This window comes from Bombina bombina, chromosome 11 (assembly GCF_027579735.1).
Source record: "Bombina bombina isolate aBomBom1 chromosome 11, aBomBom1.pri, whole genome shotgun sequence".
Classification (NCBI taxonomy): Eukaryota; Metazoa; Chordata; class Amphibia; order Anura; family Bombinatoridae; genus Bombina; species Bombina bombina.
The window spans coordinates 201,494,835-201,516,984 of NC_069509.1; the positions used below are offsets into that span (position 1 = coordinate 201,494,835).

General features: G+C 46.0%; 1 protein-coding gene across 1 annotated transcript in view; it reads left to right on the forward strand.

Moving 5' to 3' along the window:
- The window catches only part of FAM234A (family with sequence similarity 234 member A), a 315,359-nt gene that overhangs the window by 95,648 nt on the left and 197,561 nt on the right, over positions 1-22,150 (forward strand). The window contains exon 2 of the mRNA XM_053694290.1: positions 16,695-16,966. Within this exon, the coding sequence (XP_053550265.1) occupies positions 16,714-16,966 (253 nt within the window). The 5' untranslated portion in view covers positions 16,695-16,713. The remainder of the gene's footprint in view (positions 1-16,694; positions 16,967-22,150) is intronic.

Below are 22,150 nucleotides of genomic sequence, written 5' to 3' on the forward strand. Positions count from 1 at the left end.
GCATGTAACTCACTAGAACAGGATGTCATGGTACTTATGTGTGTGCTGTGTGTACCAGTGCTGTGCTGCTCACCTTATGCTAAGGATAGACATGTAACTCAATAGAACAGGATGTCATGGTACTTATGTGTGTGCTCTGTGTACCAGTGCTGTGCTGCTCACCTTATGCTAAGGATAGACATGTAACTCACTAGAACAGGATGTCATGGTACTTATGTGTGTGCTCTGTGTACCATGCAGTGCTGCTCACCTTATGCTAAGGATAGGCATGTAACTCACTAGAACAGGATGTCATGGTACTTATGTATGTGCTCTGTGTACCAGTGCTGTGCTGCTCACCTTATGCTAAGGATAGACATGTAACTCAATAGAACAGGATGTCATGGTACTTATGTGTGTGCTCTGTGTACCATGCCAGTGCTGTGCTGCTCACCTTATGCTAAGGATAGGAATGTAACTCACTAGAACAGGATGTCATGGTACTTATGTGTGTGCTCTGTGTACCATGCAGTGCTGTGCTGCTCACCTTATGCTAAGGATAGACATGTAACTCAATAGAACAGGATGTCATGGTACTTATGTGTGTGCTCTGTGTACCATGCAGTGCTGTGCTGTTCACCTTATGCTAAGGATAGACATGTAACTCACTAGAACAGGATGTCATGGTACTTATGTGTGTGCTCTGTGTACCATGCAGTGCTGTGCTGCTCACCTTATGCTAAGGATAGACATGTAACTCAATAGAACAGGATGTCATGGTATTTATGTGTGTGTGCTCTGTGTACCATGCAGTGCTGTGCTGCTCACCTTATGCTAAGGATAGACATGTAACTCAATAGAACAGGATGTCATGGTACTTATGTGTGTGCTCTGTGTACCATGCCAGTGCTGTGCTGCTCACCTTATGCTAAGGATAGACATGTAACTCACTAGAACAGGATGTCATGGTACTTATGTGTGTGCTCTGTGTACCAGTGCTGTGCTGCTCACCTTATGCTAAGGATAGACATGTAACTCACTAGAACAGGATGTCATGGTACTTATGTGTGTGCTCTGTGTACCATGCCAGTGCTGTGCTGCTCACCTTATGCTAAGGATAGGCATGTAACTCAATAGAACAGGATGTCATGGTACTTATGTGTGTGCTCTGTGTACCAGTGCTGTGCTGCTCACCTTATGCTAAGGATAGACATGTAACTCACTAGAACAGGATGTCATGGTACTTATGTGTGTGCTCTGTGTACCATGCAGTGCTGTGCTGCTCACCTTATGCTAAGGATAGACATGTAACTCACTAGAACAGGATGTCATGGTACTTATGTATGTGCTCTGTGTACCAGTGCTGTGCTGCTCACCTTATGCTAAGGATAGACATGTAACTCAATAGAACAGGATGTCATGGTACTTATGTGTGTGCTCTGTGTACCATGTCAGTGCTGTGCTGCTCACCTTATGCTAAGGATAGACATGTAACTCACTAGAACAGGATGTCATGGTGCTTATGTGTGTGCTCTGTGTACCCTGCCAGTGCTGTGCTGCTCACCTTATGCTAAGGATAGACATGTAACTCACTAGAACAGGATGTCATGGTACTTATGTGTGTGCTCTGTGTACCATGCCAGTGCTGTGCTGCTCACCTTATGCTAAGGATAGGCATGTAACTCACTAGAACAGGATGTCATGGTACTTATGTGTGTGCTCTGTGTACCATGCCAGTGCTGTGCTGCTCACCTTATGCTAAGGATAGACATGTAACTCAATAGAACAGGATGTCATGGTACTTATGTGTGTGCTCTGTGTACCATGCAGTGCTGTGCTGTTCACCTTATGCTAAGGATAGACATGTAACTCAATAGAACAGGATGTCATGGTACTTATGTGTGTGCTCTGTGTACCATGCAGTGCTGTGCTGTTCACCTTATGCTAAGGATAGACATGTAACTCAATAGAACAGGATGTCATGGTACTTATGTGTGTGCTCTGTGTACCATGCAGTGCTGTGCTGCTCACCTTATGCTAAGGATAGACATGTAACTCAATAGAACAGGATGTCATGGTACTTATGTGTGTGCTCTGTGTACCAGTGCTGTGCTGCTCACCTTATGCTAAGGATAGACATGTAACTCACTAGAACAGGATGTCATGGTACTTATGTGTGTGCTCTGTGTACCAGTGCTGTGCTGCTCACCTTATGCTAAGGATAGACATGTAACTCACTAGAACAGGATGTCATGGTACTTATGTGTGTGCTCTGTGTACCAGTGCTGTGCTGCTCACCTTATGCTAAGGATAGACATGTAACTCAATAGAACAGGATGTCATGGTACTTATGTGTGTGCTCTGTGTACCAGTGCTGTGCTGCTCACCTTATGCTAAGGATAGACATGTAACTCACTAGAACAGGATGTCATGGTACCTATGTGTGTGCTCTGTGTACCAGTGCTGTGCTGCTCACCTTATGCTAAGGATAGACATGTAACTCAATAGAACAGAATGTCATGGTACTTATGTGTGTGCTCTGTGTACCATTGCTGTGCTGCTCACCTTATGCTAAGGATAGGCATGTAACTCAATAGAACAGGATGTCATGGTACTTATGTGTGTGCTCTGTGTACCATGCCAGTGCTGTGCTGCTCACCTTATGCTAAGGATAGACATGTAACTCAATAGAACAGGATGTCATGGTACTTATGTGTGTGCTTTGTGTACCATGCCTGTGCTGTGCTGCTCACCTTATGCTAAGGATAGACATGTAACTCAATAGAACAGGATGTCATGGTACTTATGTATGTGCTCTGTGTACCATGCAGTGCTGTGCTGCTCACCTTATGCTAAGGATAGGCATGTAACTCACTAGAACAGGATGTCATGGTACTTATGTGTGTGCTCTGTGTACCATGTCAGTGCTGTGCTGCTCACCTTATGCTAAGGATAGACATGTAACTCACTAGAACAGGATGTCATGGTACTTATGTGTGTGCTCTGTGTACCATGCCAGTGCTGTGCTGCTCACCTTATGCTAAGGATAGACATGTAACTCAATAGAACAGGATGTCATGGTACTTATGTGTGTGCTCTGTGTACCATGCCAGTGCTGTGCTGCTCACCTTATGCTAAGGATAGGCATGTAACTCAATAGAACAGGATGTCATGGTACTTATGTGTGTGCTCTGTGTACCAGTGCTGTGCTGTGCTGCTCACCTTATGCTAAGGATAGACATGTAACTCACTAGAACAGGATGTCATGGTACTTATGTGTGTGCTCTGTGTACCAGTGCTGTGCTGCTCACCTTATGCTAAGGATAGACATGTAACTCACTAGAACAGGATGTCATGGTACTTATGTGTGTGCTCTGTGTACCATGTCAGTGCTGTGCTGCTCACCTTATGCTAAGGATAGACATGTAACTCACTAGAACAGGATGTCATGGTACTTATGTGTGTGCTCTGTGTACCATGCCAGTGCTGTGCTGCTCACCTTATGCTAAGGATAGACATGTAACTCACTAGAACAGGATGTCATGGTACTTATGTGTGTGCTCTGTGTACCAGTGCTGTGCTGCTCACCTTATGCTAAGGATAGACATGTAACTCACTAGAACAGGATGTCATGGTACTTATGTGTGTGCTCTGTGTACCATGCCAGTGCTGTGCTGCTCACCTTATGCTAAGGATAGACATGTAACTCAATAGAACAGAATGTCATGGTACTTATGTGTGTGCTCTGTGTACCAGTGCTGTGCTGCTCACCTTATGCTAAGGATAGACATGTAACTCACTAGAACAGGATGTCATGGTACTTATGTGTGTGCTCTGTGTACCATGTCAGTGCTGTGCTGCTCACCTTATGCTAAGGATAGACATGTAACTCACTAGAACAGGATGTCATGGTACTTATGTGTGTGCTCTGTGTACCATGCCAGTGCTGTGCTGCTCACCTTATGCTAAGGATAGACATGTAACTCAATAGAACAGGATGTCATGGTACTTATGTGTGTGCTCTGTGTACCATGCAGTGCTGTGCTGCTCACCTTATGCTAAGGATAGACATGTAACTCACTAGAACAGGATGTCATGGTACTTATGTGTGTGCTCTGTGTACCATGCAGTGCTGTGCTGCTCACCTTATGCTAAGGATAGACATGTAACTCAATAGAACAGGATGTCATGGTACTTATGTGTGTGCTCTGTGTACCATGCCTGTGCTGTGCTGCTCACCTTATGCTAAGGATAGACATGTAACTCACTAGAACAGGATGTCATGGTACTTATGTGTGTGCTCTGTGTACCAGTGCTGTGCTGCTCACCTTATGCTAAGGATAGACATGTAACTCACTAGAACAGGATGTCATGGTACTTATGTGTGTGCTCTGTGTACCATGCCAGTGCTGTGCTGCTCACCTTATGCTAAGGATAGACATGTAACTCACTAGAACAGGATGTCATGGTACTTATGTGTGTGCTCTGTGTACCATGCAGTGCTGTGCTGCTCACCTTATGCTAAGGATAGACATGTAACTCACTAGAACAGGATGTCATGGTACTTATGTGTGTGCTCTGTGTACCATGCAGTGCTGTGCTGCTCACCTTATGCTAAGGATAGACATGTAACTCAATAGAACAGGATGTCATGGTACTTATGTGTGTGCTCTGTGTACCATGCCAGTGCTGTGCTGCTCACCTTATGCTAAGGATAGACATGTAACTCACTAGAACAGGATGTCATGGTACTTATGTGTGTGCTCTGTGTACCATGCAGTGCTGTGCTGCTCACCTTATGCTAAGGATAGACATGTAACTCACTAGAACAGGATGTCATGGTACTTATGTGTGTGCTCTGTGTACCATGCAGTGCTGTGCTGCTCACCTTATGCTAAGGATAGACATGTAACTCACTAGAACAGGATGTCATGGTACTTGTGTGTGTGCTCTGTGTACCATGCAGTGCTGTGCTGCTCACCTTATGCTAAGGATAGACATGTAACTCAATAGAACAGGATGTCATGGTACTTATGTGTGTGCTCTGTGTACCATGCCAGTGCTGTGCTGCTCACCTTATGCTAAGGATAGACATGTAACTCAATAGAACAGGATGTCATGGTACTTATGTGTGTGCTCTGTGTACCATGTGCTGTGCTGCTCACCTTATGCTAAGGATAGACATGTAACTCACTAGAACAGGATGTCATGGTACTTATGTGTGTGCTCTGTGTACCATGCCAGTGCTGTGCTGCTCACCTTATGCTAAGGATAGACATGTAACTCACTAGAACAGGATGTCATGGTACTTATGTGTGTGCTCTGTGTACCAGTGCTGTGCTGCTCACCTTATGCTAAGGATAGACATGTAACTCACTAGAACAGGATGTCATGGTACTTATGTGTGTGCTCTGTGTACCATGCAGTGCTGTGCTGCTCACCTTATGCTAAGGATAGACATGTAACTCACTAGAACAGGATGTCATGGTACTTATGTGTGTGCTCTGTGTACCATGCAGTGCTGTGCTGCTCACCTTATGCTAAGGATAGACATGTAACTCAATAGAACAGGATGTCATGGTACTTATGTGTGTGCTCTGTGTACCATGCAGTGCTGTGCTGCTCACCTTATGCTAAGGATAGACATGTAACTCAATAGAACAGGATGTCATGGTACTTATGTGTGTGCTCTGTGTACCATGCCAGTGCTGTGCTGCTCACCTTATGCTAAGGATAGACATGTAACTCACTAGAACAGGATGTCATGGTACTTATGTGTGTGCTCTGTGTACCATGCCAGTGCTGTGCTGCTCACCTTATGCTAAGGATAGACATGTAACTCACTAGAACAGGATGTCATGGTACTTATGTGTGTGCTCTGTGTACCATGCCAGTGCTGTGCTGCTCACCTTATGCTAAGGATAGACATGTAACTCAATAGAACAGGATGTCATGGTACTTATGTGTGTGCTCTGTGTACCATGCAGTGCTGTGCTGCTCACCTTATGCTAAGGATAGACATGTAACTCACTAGAACAGGATGTCATGGTACTTATGTGTGTGCTCTGTGTACCATGCAGTGCTGTGCTGCTCACCTTATGCTAAGGATAGACATGTAACTCAATAGAACAGGATGTCATGGTACTTATGTGTGTGCTCTGTGTACCAGTGCTGTGCTGCTCACCTTATGCTAAGGATAGACATGTAACTCAATAGAACAGGATGTCATGGTACTTATGTGTGTGCTCTGTGTACCAGCAGTGCTGTGCTGCTCACCTTATGCTAAGGATAGACATGTAACTCACTAGAACAGGATGTCATGGTACTTATGTGTGTGCTCTGTGTACATGCAGTGCTGTGCTGCTCACCTTATGCTAAGGATAGACATGTAACTCACTAGAACAGGATGTCATGGTACTTATGTGTGTGCTCTGTGTACCATGCAGTGCTGTGCTGCTCACCTTATGCTAAGGATAGACATGTAACTCAATAGAACAGGATGTCATGGTACTTATGTGTGTGCTCTGTGTACCATGCCAGTGCTGTGCTGCTCACCTTATGCTAAGGATAGACATGTAACTCACTAGAACAGGATGTCATGGTACTTATGTGTGTGCTCTGTGTACCATGCAGTGCTGTGCTGCTCACCTTATGCTAAGGATAGACATGTAACTCACTAGAACAGGATGTCATGGTACTTATGTGTGTGCTCTGTGTACCATGCAGTGCTGTGCTGCTCACCTTATGCTAAGGATAGACATGTAACTCAATAGAACAGGATGTCATGGTACTTATGTGTGTGCTCTGTGTACCATGCAGTGCTGTGCTGCTCACCTTATGCTAAGGATAGACATGTAACTCAATAGAACAGGATGTCATGGTACTTATGTGTGTGCTCTGTGTACCATGCAGTGCTGTGCTGCTCACCTTATGCTAAGGATAGACATGTAACTCACTAGAACAGGATGTCATGGTACTTATGTGTGTGCTCTGTGTACCATGCAGTGCTGTGCTGCTCACCTTATGCTAAGGATAGACATGTAACTCACTAGAACAGGATGTCATGGTACTTATGTGTGTGCTCTGTGTACCATGCAGTGCTGTGCTGCTCACCTTATGCTAAGGATAGACATGTAACTCACTAGAACAGGATGTCATGGTACTTATGTGTGTGCTCTGTGTACCATGCAGTGCTGTGCTGCTCACCTTATGCTAAGGATAGACATGTAACTCACTAGAACAGGATGTCATGGTACTTATGTGTGTGCTCTGTGTACCAGTGCTGTGCTGCTCACCTTATGCTAAGGATAGACATGTAACTCACTAGAACAGGATGTCATGGTACTTATGTGTGTGCTCTGTGTACCATGCAGTGCTGTGCTGCTCACCTTATGCTAAGGATAGACATGTAACTCAATAGAACAGGATGTCATGGTACTTATGTGTGTGCTCTGTGTACCATGCCTGTGCTGTGCTGCTCACCTTATGCTAAGGATAGACATGTAACTCAATAGAACAGGATGTCATGGTACTTATGTGTGTGCTCTGTGTACCATGCAGTGCTGTGCTGCTCACCTTATGCTAAGGATAGACATGTAACTCACTAGAACAGGATGTCATGGTACTTATGTGTGTGCTCTGTGTACCATGCAGTGCTGTGCTGCTCACCTTATGCTAAGGATAGACATGTAACTCACTAGAACAGGATGTCATGGTACTTATGTGTGTGCTCTGTGTACCAGCAGTGCTGTGCTGCTCACCTTATGCTAAGGATAGACATGTAACTCAATAGAACAGGATGTCATGGTACTTATGTGTGTGCTCTGTGTACCATGCCAGTGCTGTGCTGCTCACCTTATGCTAAGGATAGACATGTAACTCAATAGAACAGGATGTCATGGTACTTATGTGTGTGCTCTGTGTACCATGCAGTGCTGTGCTGCTCACCTTATGCTAAGGATAGACATGTAACTCACTAGAACAGGATGTCATGGTACTTATGTGTGTGCTCTGTGTACCAGTGCTGTGCTGCTCACCTTATGCTAAGGATAGACATGTAACTCACTAGAACAGGATGTCATGGTACTTATGTGTGTGCTCTGTGTACCATGCAGTGCTGTGCTGCTCACCTTATGCTAAGGATAGACATGTAACTCACTAGAACAGGATGTCATGGTACTTATGTGTGTGCTCTGTGTACCATGCAGTGCTGTGCTGCTCACCTTATGCTAAGGATAGACATGTAACTCACTAGAACAGGATGTCATGGTACTTATGTGTGTGCTCTGTGTACCATGCAGTGCTGTGCTGCTCACCTTATGCTAAGGATAGACATGTAACTCACTAGAACAGGATGTCATGGTACTTATGTGTGTGCTCTGTGTACCATGCCAGTGCTGTGCTGCTCACCTTATGCTAAGGATAGACATGTAACTCAATAGAACAGGATGTCATGGTACTTATGTGTGTGCTCTGTGTACCAGTGCTGTGCTGCTCACCTTATGCTAAGGATAGACATGTAACTCACTAGAACAGGATGTCATGGTACTTATGTGTGTGCTCTGTGTACCAGTGCTGTGCTGTGCTGCTCACCTTATGCTAAGGATAGACATGTAACTCACTAGAACAGGATGTCATGGTACTTATGTGTGTGCTCTGTGTACCATGCCAGTGCTGTGCTGCTCACCTTATGCTAAGGATAGACATGTAACTCACTAGAACAGGATGTCATGGTACTTATGTGTGTGCTCTGTGTACCATGCAGTGCTGTGCTGCTCACCTTATGCTAAGGATAGACATGTAACTCACTAGAACAGGATGTCATGGTACTTATGTGTGTGCTCTGTGTACCATGCAGTGCTGTGCTGCTCACCTTATGCTAAGGATAGACATGTAACTCAATAGAACAGGATGTCATGGTACTTATGTGTGTGCTCTGTGTACCATGCCTGTGCTGTGCTGCTCACCTTATGCTAAGGATAGACATGTAACTCAATAGAACAGGATGTCATGGTACTTATGTGTGTGCTCTGTGTACCAGTGCTGTGCTGCTCACCTTATGCTAAGGATAGACATGTAACTCACTAGAACAGGATGTCATGGTACTTATGTGTGTGCTCTGTGTACCAGTGCTATGCTGCTCACCTTATGCTAAGGATAGACATGTAACTCACTAGAACAGGATGTCATGGTACTTATGTGTGTGCTCTGTGTACCATGCAGTGCTGTGCTGCTCACCTTATGCTAAGGATAGACATGTAACTCACTAGAACAGGATGTCATGGTACTTATGTGTGCTCTGTGTACCAGTGCTGTGCTGTGCTGCTCACCTTATGCTAAGGATAGACATGTAACTCAATAGAACAGGATGTCATGGTACTTATGTGTGTGCTCTGTGTACCAGTGCTGTGCTGCTCACCTTATGCTAAGGATAGACATGTAACTCACTAGAACAGGATGTCATGGTACTTATGTGTGTGCTCTGTGTACCAGTGCTGTGCTGCTCACCTTATGCTAAGGATAGACATGTAACTCACTAGAACAGGATGTCATGGTACTTATGTGTGTGCTATGTGTACCATGCCAGTGCTGTGCTGCTCACCTTATGCTAAGGATAGACATGTAACTCAATAGAACAGGATGTCATGGTACTTATGTGTGTGCTCTGTGTACCATGCAGTGCTGTGCTGCTCACCTTATGCTAAGGATAGACATGTAACTCACTAGAACAGGATGTCATGGTACTTATGTGTGTGCTCTGTGTACCATGCTGTGCTGTGCTGCTCACCTTATGCTAAGGATAGACATGTAACTCACTAGAACAGGATGTCATGGTACTTATGTGTGTGCTCTGTGTACCATTGCTGTGCTGCTCACCTTATGCTAAGGATAGACATGTAACTCACTAGAACAGGATGTCATGGTACTTATGTGTGTGCTCTGTGTACCATGCAGTGCTGTGCTGCTCACCTTATGCTAAGGATAGACATGTAACTCAATAGAACAGGATGTCATGGTACTTATGTGTGTGCTCTGTGTACCAGTGCTGTGCTGCTCACCTTATGCTAAGGATAGACATGTAACTCACTAGAACAGGATGTCATGGTACTTATGTGTGTGCTCTGTGTACCATGCAGTGCTGTGCTGCTCACCTTATGCTAAGGATAGACATGTAACTCAATAGAACAGGATGTCATGGTACTTATGTGTGTGTGCTCTGTGTACCATGCCAGTGCTGTGCTGCTCACCTTATGCTAAGGATAGACATGTAACTCACTAGAACAGGATGTCATGGTACTTATGTGTGTGCTCTGTGTACCATGCAGTGCTGTGCTGCTCACCTTATGCTAAGGATAGACATGTAACTCAATAGAACAGGATGTCATGGTACTTATGTGTGTGCTCTGTGTACCATGCCAGTGCTGTGCTGCTCACCTTATGCTAAGGATAGACATGTAACTCAATAGAACAGGATGTCATGGTACTTATGTATGTGCTCTGTGTACCATGCCAGTGCTGTGCTGCTCACCTTATGCTAAGGATAGACATGTAACTCAATAGAACAGGATGTCATGGTACTTATGTGTGTGCTGTGTGTACCAGTGCTGTGCTGCTCACCTTATGCTAAGGATAGACATGTAACTCAATAGAACAGAATGTCATGGTACTTATGTGTGTGCTCTGTGTACCATGCTGTGCTGCTCACCTTATGCTAAGGATAGACATGTAACTCAATAGAACAGGATGTCATGGTACTTATGTGTGTGCTCTGTGTACCATGCCAGTGCTGTGCTGCTCACCTTATGCTAAGGATAGACATGTAACTCAATAGAACAGAATGTCATGGTACTTATGTGTGTGCTCTGTGTACCAGTGCTGTGCTGCTCACCTTATGCTAAGGATAGACATGTAACTCAATAGAACAGGATGTCATGGTACTTATGTGTGTGCTCTGTGTACCATGCCAGTGCTGTGCTGCTCACCTTATGCTAAGGATAGACATGTAACTCAATAGAATAGGATGTCATGGTACTTATGTGTGTGCTCTGTGTACCATGCCAGTGCTGTGCTGCTCACCTTATGCTAAGGATAGACATGTAACTCAATAGAATAGGATGTCATGGTACTTATGTGTGTGCTCTGTGTACCATGCCAGTGCTGTGCTGCTCACCTTATGCTAAGGATAGACATGTAACTCACTAGAACAGGATGTCATGGTACTTATGTGTGTGCTCTGTGTACCAGTGCTGTGCTGTGCTGCTCACCTTATGCTAAGGATAGACATGTAACTCAATAGAATAGGATGTCATGGTACTTATGTGTGTGCTCTGTGTACCAGTGCTGTGCTGCTCACCTTATGCTAAGGATAGGCATGTAACTCAATAGAACAGGATGTCATGGTACTTATGTGTGTGCTCTGTGTACCATGCCAGTGCTGTGCTGCTCACCTTATGCTAAGGATAGACATGTAACTCAATAGAACAGGATGTCATGGTACTTATGTGTGTGCTCTGTGTACCAGTGCTGTGCTGCTCACCTTATGCTAAGGATAGACATGTAACTCACTAGAACAGGATGTCATGGTACTTATGTGTGTGCTCTGTGTACCAGTGCTGTGCTGTGCTGCTCACCTTATGCTAAGGATAGACATATAACTCAATAGAACAGGATGTTATGGTACTTATGTGTGTGCTCTGTGTACCATGCCAGTGCTGTGCTGCTCACCTTATGCTAAGGATAGGCATGTAACTCACTAGAACAGGATGTCATGGTACTTATGTGTGTGCTCTGTGTACCAGTGCTGTGCTGCTCACCTTATGCTAAGGATAGGCATGTAACTCACTAGAACAGGATGTCATGGTACTTATGTGTGTGCTCTGTGTACCAGTGCTGTGCTGCTCACCTTATGCTAAGGATAGGCATGTAACTCAATAGAACAGGATGTCATGGTACTGATGTGTGTGCTCTGTGTACCATGCCAGTGCTGTGCTGCTCACCTTATGCTAAGGATAGACATGTAACTCAATAGAACAGGATGTCATGGTACTTATGTGTGTGCTCTGTGTACCATGCAGTGCTGCTCACCTTATGCTAAGGATAGACATGTAACTCAATAGAACAGGATGTCATGGTACTTATGTGTGTGCTCTGTGTACCATGCCAGTGCTGTGCTGCTCACCTTATGCTAAGGATAGGCATGTAACTCACTAGAACAGGATGTCATGGTACTTATGTATGTGCTCTGTGTACCATGCAGTGCTGTGCTGCTCACCTTATGCTAAGGATAGACATGTAACTCAATAGAACAGGATGTCATGGTACTTATGTGTGTGCTCTGTGTACCATGCTGTGCTGTGCTGTGCTGCTCACATTATGCTAAGGATAGACATGTAACTCAATAGAACAGGATGTCATGGTACTTGTGTGTGTGCTCTGTGTACCATGCCTGTGCTGTGCTGCTCACATTATGCTAAGGATAGACATGTAACTCACTAGAACAGGATGTCATGGTACTTATGTGTGTGCTCTGTGTACCAGTGCTGTGCTGCTCACCTTATGCTAAGGATAGACATGTAACTCACTAGAACAGGATGTCATGGTACTTATGTGTGTGCTCTGTGTACCATGCCAGTGCTGTGCTGCTCACCTTATGCTAAGGATAGACATGTAACTCAATAGAACAGGTTGTCATGGTACTTATGTGTGTGCTCTGTGTACCATGCCAGTGCTGTGCTGCTCACCTTATGCTAAGGATAGACATGTAACTCACTAGAACAGGATGTCATGGTACTTATGTGTGTGCTCTGTGTACCATGCCAGTGCTGTGCTGCTCACCTTATGCTAAGGATAGACATGTAACTCACTAGAACAGGATGTCATGGTACTTATGTGTGTGCTCTGTGTACCAGTGCTGTGCTGCTCACCTTATGCTAAGGATAGACATGTAACTCAATAGAACAGGATGCCATGGTACTTATGTGTGTGCTCTGTGTACCAGTGCTGTGCTGCTCACCTTATGCTAAGGATAGACATGTAACTCACTAGAACAGGATGTCATGGTACTTATGTGTGTGCTCTGTGTACCAGTGCTGTGCTGCTCACCTTATGCTAAGGATAGACATGTAACTCAATAGAACAGGATGTCATGGTACTTATGTGTGTGCTCTGTGTACCATGCCAGTGCTGTGCTGCTCACCTTATGCTAAGGATAGACATGTAACTCACTAGAACAGGATGTCATGGTACTTATGTGTGTGCTCTGTGTACCATGCCAGTGCTGTGCTGCTCACCTTATGCTAAGGATAGGCATGTAACTCAATAGAACAGGATGTCATGGTACTTGTGTGTGTGCTCTGTATACCATGCCAGTGCTGTGCTGCTCACCTTATGCTAAGGATAGACATGTAACTCACTAGAACAGAACGTCATGGTACTTATGTGTGTGCTCTGTGTACCAGTGCTGTGCTGTGCTGCTCACCTTATGCTAAGGATAGACATGTAACTCACTAGAACAGGATGTCATGGTACTTATGTGTGTGCTGTGTGTACCAGTGCTGTGCTGCTCACCTTATGCTAAGGATAGACATGTAACTCAATAGAACAGGATGTCATGGTACTTATGTGTGTGCTCTGTGTACCATGCCAGTGCTGTGCTGCTCACCTTATGCTAAGGATAGACATGTAACTCAATAGAACAGGATGTCATGGTACTTATGTGTGTGCTCTGTGTACCAGTGCTGAGCTGCTCACCTTATGCTAAGGATAGACATGTAACTCAATAGAACAGGATGTCATGGTACTTATGTGTGTGCTCTGTGTACCAGAGCTGTGCTGCTCACCTTATGCTAAGGATAGGCATGTAACTCACTAGAACAGGATGTCATGGTACTTATGTGTGTGCTCTGTGTACCATGCCTGTGCTGTGCTGCTCACCTTATGCTAAGGATAGGCATGTAACTCACTAGAACAGGATGTCATGGTACTTATGTGTGTGCTCTGTGTACCAGAGCTGTGCTGCTCACCTTATGCTAAGGATAGGCATGTAACTCACTAGAACAGGATGTCATGGTACTTATGTGTGTGCTCTGTGTACCATGCCAGTGCTGTGCTGCTCACCTTATGCTAAGGATAGACATGTAACTCACTAGAACAATATGTCATGGTACTTATGTGTGTGCTCTGTGTACCATGCCAGTGCTGTGCTGCTCACCTTATGCTAAGGATAGACATGTAACTCAATAGAACAGGATGTCATGGTACTTATGTGTGTGCTCTGTGTACCAGTGCTGTGCTGCTCACCTTATGCTAAGGATAGACATGTAACTCACTAGAACAGGATGTCATGGTACTTATGTGTGTGCTCTGTGTACCAGTGCTGTGCTGTGCTGCTCACCTTATGCTAAGGATAGACATGTAACTCAATAGAACAGGATGTCATGGTACTTATGTGTGTGCTCTGTGTACCATGCAGTGCTGCTCACCTTATGCTAAGGATAGGAATGTAACTCACTAGAACAGGATGTCATGGTACTTATGTGTGTGCTCTGTGTACCAGTGCTGTGCTGCTCACCTTATGCTAAGGATAGACATGTAACTCACTAGAACAGGATGTCATGGTACTTATGTGTGTGCTCTGTGTACCAGTGCTGTGCTGCTCACCTTATGCTAAGGATAGGCATGTAACTCAATAGAACAGTATGTCATGGTACTTATGTGTGTGCTGTGTGTACCAGTGCTGTGCTGTGCTGCTCACCTTATGCTAAGGATAGACATGTAACTCACTAGAACAGGATGTCATGGTACTTATGTGTGTGCTGTGTGTACCAGTGCTGTGCTGTGCTGCTCACCTTATGCTAAGGATAGACATGTAACTCACTAGAACAGGATTACATGGTACTTATGTGTGTGCTCTGTGTACCAGTGCTGTGCTGCTCACCTTATGCTAAGGATAGACATGTAACTCACTAGAACAGGATGTCATGGTACTTATGTGTGTGCTCTGTGTACCAGTGCTGTGCTGCTCACCTTATGCTAAGGATAGGCATGTAACTCAATAGAACAGTATGTCATGGTACTTATGTGTGTGCTGTGTGTACCAGTGCTGTGCTGTGCTGCTCACCTTATGCTAAGGATAGACATGTAACTCACTAGAACAGGATGTCATGGTACTTATGTGTGTGCTCTGTGTACCAGTGCTGTGCTGCTCACCTTATGCTAAGGATAGACATGTAACTCACTAGAACAGGATGTCATGGTACTTATTTGTGTGCTCTGTGTACCAGTGCTGTGCTGCTCACCTTATGCTAAGGCTAGACATGTAACTCAATAGAACAGGATATCATGGTACTTATATGTGTGCTATGTGTACCATGCCAGTGCTGTGCTGCTCACCTTATGCTAAGGATAGGAATGTAACTCAATAGAACAGGATATCATGGTACTTATGTGTGTGCTCTGTGTACCATGCAGTGCTGCTCACCTTATGCTAAGGATAGGAATGTAACTCAATAGAACAGGGGAGGGCTGTACATTTTTAGCCATTTTGGTCCTCTTTGGGCTGAAATTGGAATTGCACATTTTCGGTGGCCCAAATTTTGGTGCATCGCTAGTATTACTCTTTATTTAGTTCTGTGTAACATTATCAGATTTAATCATTTTTTTTATTTTTTTTTACCAGTTATCAAAATAAAGTATAGTCCTAGAAAACTATTATTATATGCAAAACAGTAAGTCAAGTAATGAACTCAAACAGCAGCTCTAAGCTGGCATCATATTTGAAATATGCTACTCAATAATTTTACCGAAAATAAAAGGCAAGAAAAACGAAAAAAACAAAAATGCCATTTTCGGCCGAAACTTTCTGCGGCCGAAATTTCAGTGCATCCCTAGTTTTTAATGGTTTAACATATATTTATTTTTTGGCAGTTAAATAAGTGTATTGTGAATTTTGAGTAAACTTTAGCTGCATACAGCTGGTGAGAAGATTAAGTGAGACCAGCTTGTTTAAAATGCTTACAGCATTACACAAGACTTGTGACAGAGCTTCAGACATAACCTGGAAACTCCCCTATTCAGTCCAGGGAACTGCCCTTTCACTCCCACATTCTGAAGCTGTTAGTTTTAGTTTACAACTGAGCAAATAGAAAGTGCAATGTAATTTGTAAAATACACAGAAATATACAAAGTATGATCCTAATTTATAAAAAGTAACACAGAAACTTTCAAGACATAATCGGTCTTTGTAAAAGCACTGCTGGATCTAAATGTATATAAAATAGAAAGTGCAAAGCTTAAATGTAATAAAACTGAAAGGACCCAATCTGAAGCATAGAGTAATATGAAATACACAGCACAAAGTGTAAGTGCAGCAGAACTCTTATGTCATGCAGTGATATCTTGCACTGGGCTTTTCTCTCCGTCACATACAGAAATGCAGAGAAGTATAGAAACATTTGCCTAGAATCTTGTAAGAGATCTCGCAGTGCTTTGGGATCATCTCATCTGAGATTTATGGGAGGCATCTCTCATCTCTCTGGGACTTCCAGGTTCCTCCCTTTTTCATTTAGCATTCAGTGAGTTTAGCCCTTGGAAAGCCTGCACTACAATTTCGCTCCAAGCGGTAGAATCTTTTAAATCAGAGACAGGCATTTTATTTGTGATAATCTGAACTAATGTTACTGCTGTATCAAACGTAACCAGCAAATTTTCTTTTACAGAAGATCCTGTGTACCAGTCATGGACACGAAGGATCTAGACACAGAAGTTCGACCTCTGAAAAACAACAGTGAGAAGACTCAGGAAAGCAGCGAGCCGGCGAACTCCACCAAAACTCAGGGTGGGCTCTGTCGGCTATCCCGTTGGCGCTCAGTTGCCTTTTTTGCATCCTTGTTCCTGTGCCTTATTGTGGTTTTCGCTTTCTCCTTCATTATCCCTTGCCCGGTGAGGCCCATTTCTGAGAGAACATGGAATGCACAATATGACAATGCAGGTAATGCCAGAAATACTTCAAGGGACAGTTTCTGCACCTCCCATCTACACCCCTGTGCCTCTATCTCTCAGCTTCACCTGCCGTCTGTACGCTTGTGTCTCTATCTCTCATCTTCACCTCCCGTCTGTACACCTGTGCCTCTATCTCTCAGCTTCACCTCCCGTCTGTACGCCTGTGCCTCTGTATCTCAGCTTCACCTCCCGTCTGTACGCCTGTGCCTCTGTATCTCAGCTTCACCTCCCGTCTGTACACCTGTGCCTCTATCTCTCAGCTTCACCTGCCGTCTGTACGCCTGTGCCTCTGTATCTCAGCTTCACCTCCCGTCTGTACACCTGTGTCTCTATCTCTCAGCTTCACCTCCCGTCTGTACGCCTGTGTCTCTATCTCTCAGCTTCACCTCCCGTCTGTACACCTGTGCCTCTGTATCTCAGTTTCACCTCCCGTCTGTACACCTGTGTCTCTATCTCTCAGCTTCACCTCCCGTCTGTACACCTGTGCCTCTGTATCTCAGTTTCACCTCCCGTCTGTACACCTGTGTCTCTGTATCTCAGCTTCACCTCCCGTCTGTACACCTGTGTCTCTATCTCTCAGCTTCACCTCCCGTCTGTACACCTGTGCCTCTGTATCTCAGCTTCACCTCCCGTCTGTACGCCTGTGCCTCTGTATCTCAGCTTCACCTCCCGTCTGTACACCTGTGCCCCTGTATCTCAGCTTCACCTCCCGTCTGTACGCCTGTGCCTCTGTATCTCAGCTTCACCTCCCGTCTGTACACCTGTGCCTCTGTATCTCAGCTTCACCTCCCGTCTGTACACCTGTGTCTCTGTATCTCAGCTTCACCTCCCGTCTGTACACCTGTGCCTCTGTATCTCAGCTTCACCTCCCGTCTGTACACCTGTGTCTCTGTATCTCAGCTTCACCTCCCGTCTGTACGCTTGTGTCTCTATCTCTCAGCTTCACCTCCCGTCTGTACGCTTGTGTCTCTATCTCTCAGCTTCACCTCCCGTCTGTACACCTGTGCCTCTGTATCTCAGCTTCACCTCCCGTCTGTACACCTGTGCCTCTGTATCTCAGCTTCACCTCCCGTCTGTACACCTGTGCCTCTGTATCTCAGCTTCACCTCCCGTCTGTACACCTGTGCCTCTGTATCTCAGCTTCACCTCCCGTCTGTACGCCTGTGTCTCTATCTCTCAGCTTCACCTCCCGTCTGTACACCTGTGCCTCTGTATCTCAGCTTCACCTCCCGTCTGTACACCTGTGCCTCTGTATCTCAGCTTCACCTCCCGTCTGTACACCTGTGCCTCTGTATCTCAGCTTCACCTCCCGTCTGTACGCTTGTGTCTCTATCTCTCAGCTTCACCTCCCGTCTGTACACCTGTGCCTCTGTATCTCAGCTTCACCTCCCGTCTGTACACCTGTGCCTCTGTATCTCAGCTTCACCTCCCGTCTGTACGCCTGTGTCTCTATCTCTCAGCTTCACCTCCCGTCTGTACGCCTGTGCCTCTGTATCTCAGCTTCACCTCCCGTCTGTACGCCTGTGTCTCTATCTCTCAGCTTCACCTCCCGTCTGTACGCCTGTGTCTCTATCTCTCAGCTTCACCTCCCGTCTGTACACCTGGGCCTCTGTATCTCAGCTTCACCTCCCGTCTGTACACCTGTGTCTCTATCTCTCAGCTTCACCTCCCGTCTGTACGCCTGTGTCTCTATCTCTCAGCTTCACCTCCCGTCTGTACACCTGTGTCTCTGTATCTCAGCTTCACCTCCCGTCTGTACACCTGTGCCTCTGTATCTCCGCTTCACCTCCCGTCTGTACACCTGTGCCTCTGTATCTCAGCTTCACCTCCCGTCTGTACACCTGTGCCTCTGTATCTCAGCTTCACCTCCCGTCTGTACACCTGTGCCTCTGTATCTCAGCTTCACCTCCCGTCTGTACGCCTGTGCCTCTGTATCTCAGCTTCACCTCCCGTCTGTACGCCTGTGCCTCTGTATCTCAGCTTCACCTCCCGTCTGTACGCCTGTGCCTCTGTATCTCAGCTTCACCTCCCGTCTGTACACCTGTGCCTCTGTATCTCAGCTTCACCTCCCGTCTGTACACCTGTGCCTCTGTATCTCAGCTTCACCTCCCGTCTGTACACCTGTGCCTCTGTATCTCAGCTTCACTTCCCGTCTGTACACCTGTGCCTCTGTATCTCAGCTTCACCTCCCGTCTGTACACCTGTGCCTCTGTATCTCAGCTTCACCTCCCGTCTGTACACCTGTGCCTCTATCTCTCAGCTTCACCTCCCGTCTGTACACCTGTGCCTCTGTATCTCAGCTTCACCTCCCGTCTGTACACCTGTGCCTCTGTATCTCAGCTTCACCTCCCGTCTGTACACCTGTGCCTCTGTATCTCAGCTTCACCTCCCGTCTGTACACCTGTGCCTCTGTATCTCAGCTTCACCTCCCGTCTGTACACCTGGGCCTCTGTATCTCAGCTTCACCTCCCGTCTGTACACCTGTGCCTCTGTATCTCAGCTTCACCTCCCGTCTGTACACCTGTGTCTCTGTATCTCAGCTTCACCTCCCGTCTGTACACCTGTGCCTCTGTATCTCAGCTTCACCTCCCGTCTGTACACCTGGGCCTCTGTATCTCAGCTTCACCTCCCGTCTGTACACCTGGGCCTCTGTATCTCAGCTTCACCTCCCGTCTGTACACCTGGGCCTCTGTATCTCAGCTTCACCTCCCGTCTGTACACCTGTGCCTCTGTATCTCAGCTTCACCTCCCGTCTGTACACCTGTGCCCCTGTATCTCAGCTTCACCTCCCGTCTGTACACCTGTGCCCCTGTATCTCAGCTTCACCTCCCGTCTGTACACCTGTGCCTCTGTATCTCAGCTTCACCTCCCGTCTGTACACCTGTGCCTCTGTATCTCAGCTTCACCTCCCGTCTGTGCCTCTGTATCTCAGCTTCACCTCCCGTCTGTACACCTGTGCCTCTGTATCTCAGCTTCACCTCCCGTCTGTACACCTGTGCCTCTGTATCTCAGCTTCACCTCCCGTCTGTACACCTGTGTCTCTATCTCTCAGCTTCACCTCCCGTCTGTACACCTGTGCCTCTGTATCTCCGCTTCACCTCCCGTCTGTACACCTGTGCCTCTGTATCTCAGCTTCACCTCCCGTCTGTACACCTGTGCCTCTGTATCTCAGCTTCACCTCCCGTCTGTGCCTCTGTATCTCAGCTTCACCTCCCGTCTGTACACCTGTGCCTCTGTATCTCAGCTTCACCTCCCGTCTGTACACCTGTGCCTCTGTATCTCAGCTTCACCTCCCGTCTGTACACCTGTGCCTCTGTATCTCAGCTTCACCTCCCGTCTGTACACCTGTGCCTCTGTATCTCAGCTTCACCTCCCGTCTGTACACCTGTGTCTCTATCTCTCAGTTTCACCTCCCGTCTGTACGCCTGTGTCTCTATCTCTCAGCTTCACCTCCCGTCTGTACACCTGTGCCTCTGTATCTCCGCTTCACCTCCCGTCTGTACACCTGTGTCTCTATCTCTCAGCTTCACCTCCCGTCTGTACACCTGTGCCTCTGTATCTCAGCTTCACCTCCCGTCTGTACACCTGTGCCTCTGTATCTCAGCTTCACCTCCCGTCTGTACACCTGTGCCTCTGTATCTCAGCTTCACCTCCCGTCTGTACACCTGTGCCTCTGTATCTCAGCTTCACCTCCCGTCTGTACACCTGTGCCTCTGTATCTCAGCTTCACCTCCCGTCTGTACACCTGTGCCTCTGTATCTCAGCTTCACCTCCCGTCTGTACACCTGTGCCTCTGTATCTCAGCTTCACCTCCCGTCTGTACACCTGTGCCTCTGTATCTCAGCTTCACCTCCCGTCTGTACACCTGTGCCTCTGTATCTCAGCTTCACCTCCCGTCTGTACACCTGTGTCTCTGTATCTCAGCTTCACCTCTTATCTCTACTCCTGTCTCTCGGATTTAACGCTCATACTGCATGTTTTTTCTTCGCTGTTTAACACCTGTCTGTAAAGCAGAAGTTCAAGGTGCTGCCAGACGCTGCTGCTTCTTTATAATGATTTAGACATTTTGTTTTCTTGTGGCTGCTGTAGACATGTCCGGTTGTGGGCTGTTGCTGCCTTTGGCAGTCTTAGCATTATATATGAGACATAATCTGCTAATGAAGCTCACTTACGCCCATCTGCAAGAAAACAAAGCATTGCAAAGCGTCCTACTGCACATAACCTGTCTCACATCTGCAGCAGTGCAAGAAACGAATACCTATAACTTATATCAACTCTAAACAGGCTAAACACAACCTTTTACTATCGTCTTCTTTCTTCTATAAGGTACGGCGAGTCCACGGATTCATCCTTTACTTGTGGGATATTATCCTCCTGCTAACAGGAAGTGGCAAAGAGCACCACAGCAGAGCTGCATATATAGCTCCTCCCTTAGCACCCCTCCCCCCCCCGTTATTCTCTTTGCCTACTCTAAGTACTAGGAAGGGTAAAGTGAAAGAGGTGATAAAATGATAGTTTTTATTTTCTTCAAGCAAGAATTTTTTATTTTAAATGGTACCGGTGTGTACTATTTACTCTCAGGCAGCAGATGGATGAAGACTTCTGCCTGGAGGCTGATGATCTTAGCATTTGTAACTAAGATCCAGTGCAGTTCCCACAGAGGCTGAGGAGTACAGGAAACTTCAGTGTGAGGAACGTTTTCATGCTATAAGCAGTGAGGTATGTTCAGTCATATTTTTCTGGAGAGACTGTGTTATTTCAGAACGGCTGACAGTATCCCCATGAGGGTAAGGGTAAGCAGTAATCCTAAAAGGAGAGGGGTATTACTAAGCTTGCATATAAAGGGCTCATAAATAATGGTTGACACTGAGTTTGTATGTTAGTGGGCAAACGTTTATTGAACTGGGAGTGCTGATAACGTTTTTTGGTAGTAACGTTTTTGAGGCTTATTGGAGGGTACACTTGGCTTCTTTTTTGGGTTGAAGAACCCACATGGCTAGTTTCAGACCGCTCTGGTGCGGTTCATTTGGGCTGCAAAACATAGAGTGAGATGGGCGGAGCCTATTTTCGCACCTCAGTTGCGCACTTGTATTTGCAGAGCAAGCAGCAAGCTCCAACTCCGGTGGGCCTTTGTGGAAGTGTTTGGCCAAATCGAAGCTTTAACTCCATTTTT